The 1,272-nt window shown below is 68.6% G+C and overlaps 1 protein-coding gene across 3 annotated transcripts in view; it reads right to left on the bottom strand.

Annotated features, from left to right (window-relative positions):
• Positions 1-316: 316 nt before the first annotated feature.
• The window catches only part of LOC111551535 (zinc finger and SCAN domain-containing protein 2-like), a 3,506-nt gene continuing 2,550 nt past the window's right edge, over positions 317-1,272 (bottom strand). For all 3 annotated transcript variants that reach the window (XM_023225564.2, XM_023225561.3, XM_023225563.2), the window contains exon 2: positions 317-1,216. In XM_023225564.2, coding sequence (XP_023081332.1) covers positions 577-1,188 — 612 coding nt within the window. In that variant the 5' untranslated portion in view covers positions 1,189-1,216 and the 3' untranslated portion in view covers positions 317-576. The remainder of the gene's footprint in view (positions 1,217-1,272) is intronic.

The following is a 1,272-nucleotide window of genomic DNA, read 5'->3' as shown; positions in this document are numbered from 1 at the left end:
TATCCCCAACTTACAGATGAGCAAACTGAAACATGAAGTGAAATGACATCTCAAGGACAGCAGAGAGTGTGTACAGGAGCCAGGAGGCCTGGGGGCTGAGGTTGGGCGTGGGGATTGTGGAAAGTGGCCCTCTCCAAGTCTCTTTCAACTCTGACATTCTGGGGATGAAGATCCGGTAAGCAGTTCGTCACAGAGAAACCTACAGCCAGGGACCCAGACCGCCCCACCTGCCATCAAGAATTAACACCACCCACCCCACCCCCACCACCCCCAGCCCTGAGAGGGGCTCTGGCCAGGCCCGCAGGTCTCACCTGCTCTAGGCCGGATGGGCCAGAGAAGGAGAACCATGGCAGGAGCCCGAAGCAGCTGTGCGCAGCCAGCCAGACGGTCCCGAGGGAGGAACGCAAGGGGGCAGCCGGAGCCTGGCGGCGGCCCACACCTTCAGGAGCCCAAGCCAGCGCTGCCCCTCTCCCGGGATCCCATCCAGAAAGGGAGCTGCGGCCCAGGGCCATCTCCAGGGGTCGGGGACGCACGTGCGGGGCAGGAAGCAGCAGTCTGCAGCAGGCCCCGGGCGCATCATAGCACGCGTCCTAAGTGGGCCGCCTGGCCCTCGGGCCCGTGGCCGTGGCTGCGCTGATGGGTCTTGAGCGAGCCCTCGCGTGCGAAGCTCTTGCCGCAGCGGGGGCAGAAGTAGGGCCGCCGCTCCCCGAAAACGCCGGGGCGGCGCGGGTGGGGCGCGGGCATGCGCGCGTGGGTGCGCTGGTGGTTGAGCAGGAAGCGCGACTCGCGGAAGCAGCGGCCACACTGCGCGCACTGGTGCGGCTTCTCGCCGCTGTGGATACGCTGGTGCGTGAGCAGGTTCTGCTTGAGGCTGAAGCAGCGGCCGCACTCGGGGCAGGGGAAGGGCCGCTCCCCGGTGTGCGTGCGCTGGTGCACCTCGAGGTTGTGCTTGACGCTGAAGGCCTTGCCGCACTCGGGGCACACGAAGGCAGCCGCGCGGCCCGACCCGGCGTGTGCCTTCTGGTGCCGCACCAGGCTGGGCTGCTGCGAGAAGGTCTGGCCGCACAGCGGGCAGCGGTACGGCTGCTCCTCCGCAGGGTGGTGGATGACCAGGCCTCGATCGTCCCCCAGACCCTCCTCCCCGTCCCCCGCAGGGGACCCGCCCCCGGAGGACGCCAGCTCGGTCATGGGCACTTCCAGCTGCAATCACCAGTCCCTAGGGAGACAGAAGCGGGGGGGGGGGGGGGGGGGGGGGGGGGGGGGGGGGGGGGG

The sequence above is a fragment of the Piliocolobus tephrosceles genome, chromosome 8 (genome assembly GCF_002776525.5).
Source record: "Piliocolobus tephrosceles isolate RC106 chromosome 8, ASM277652v3, whole genome shotgun sequence".
NCBI classification, from domain to species: domain Eukaryota; kingdom Metazoa; phylum Chordata; class Mammalia; order Primates; family Cercopithecidae; genus Piliocolobus; species Piliocolobus tephrosceles.
Note: the sequence above shows the minus strand (reverse complement) of the source record. Positions and strands in the feature narration are given on the sequence as shown.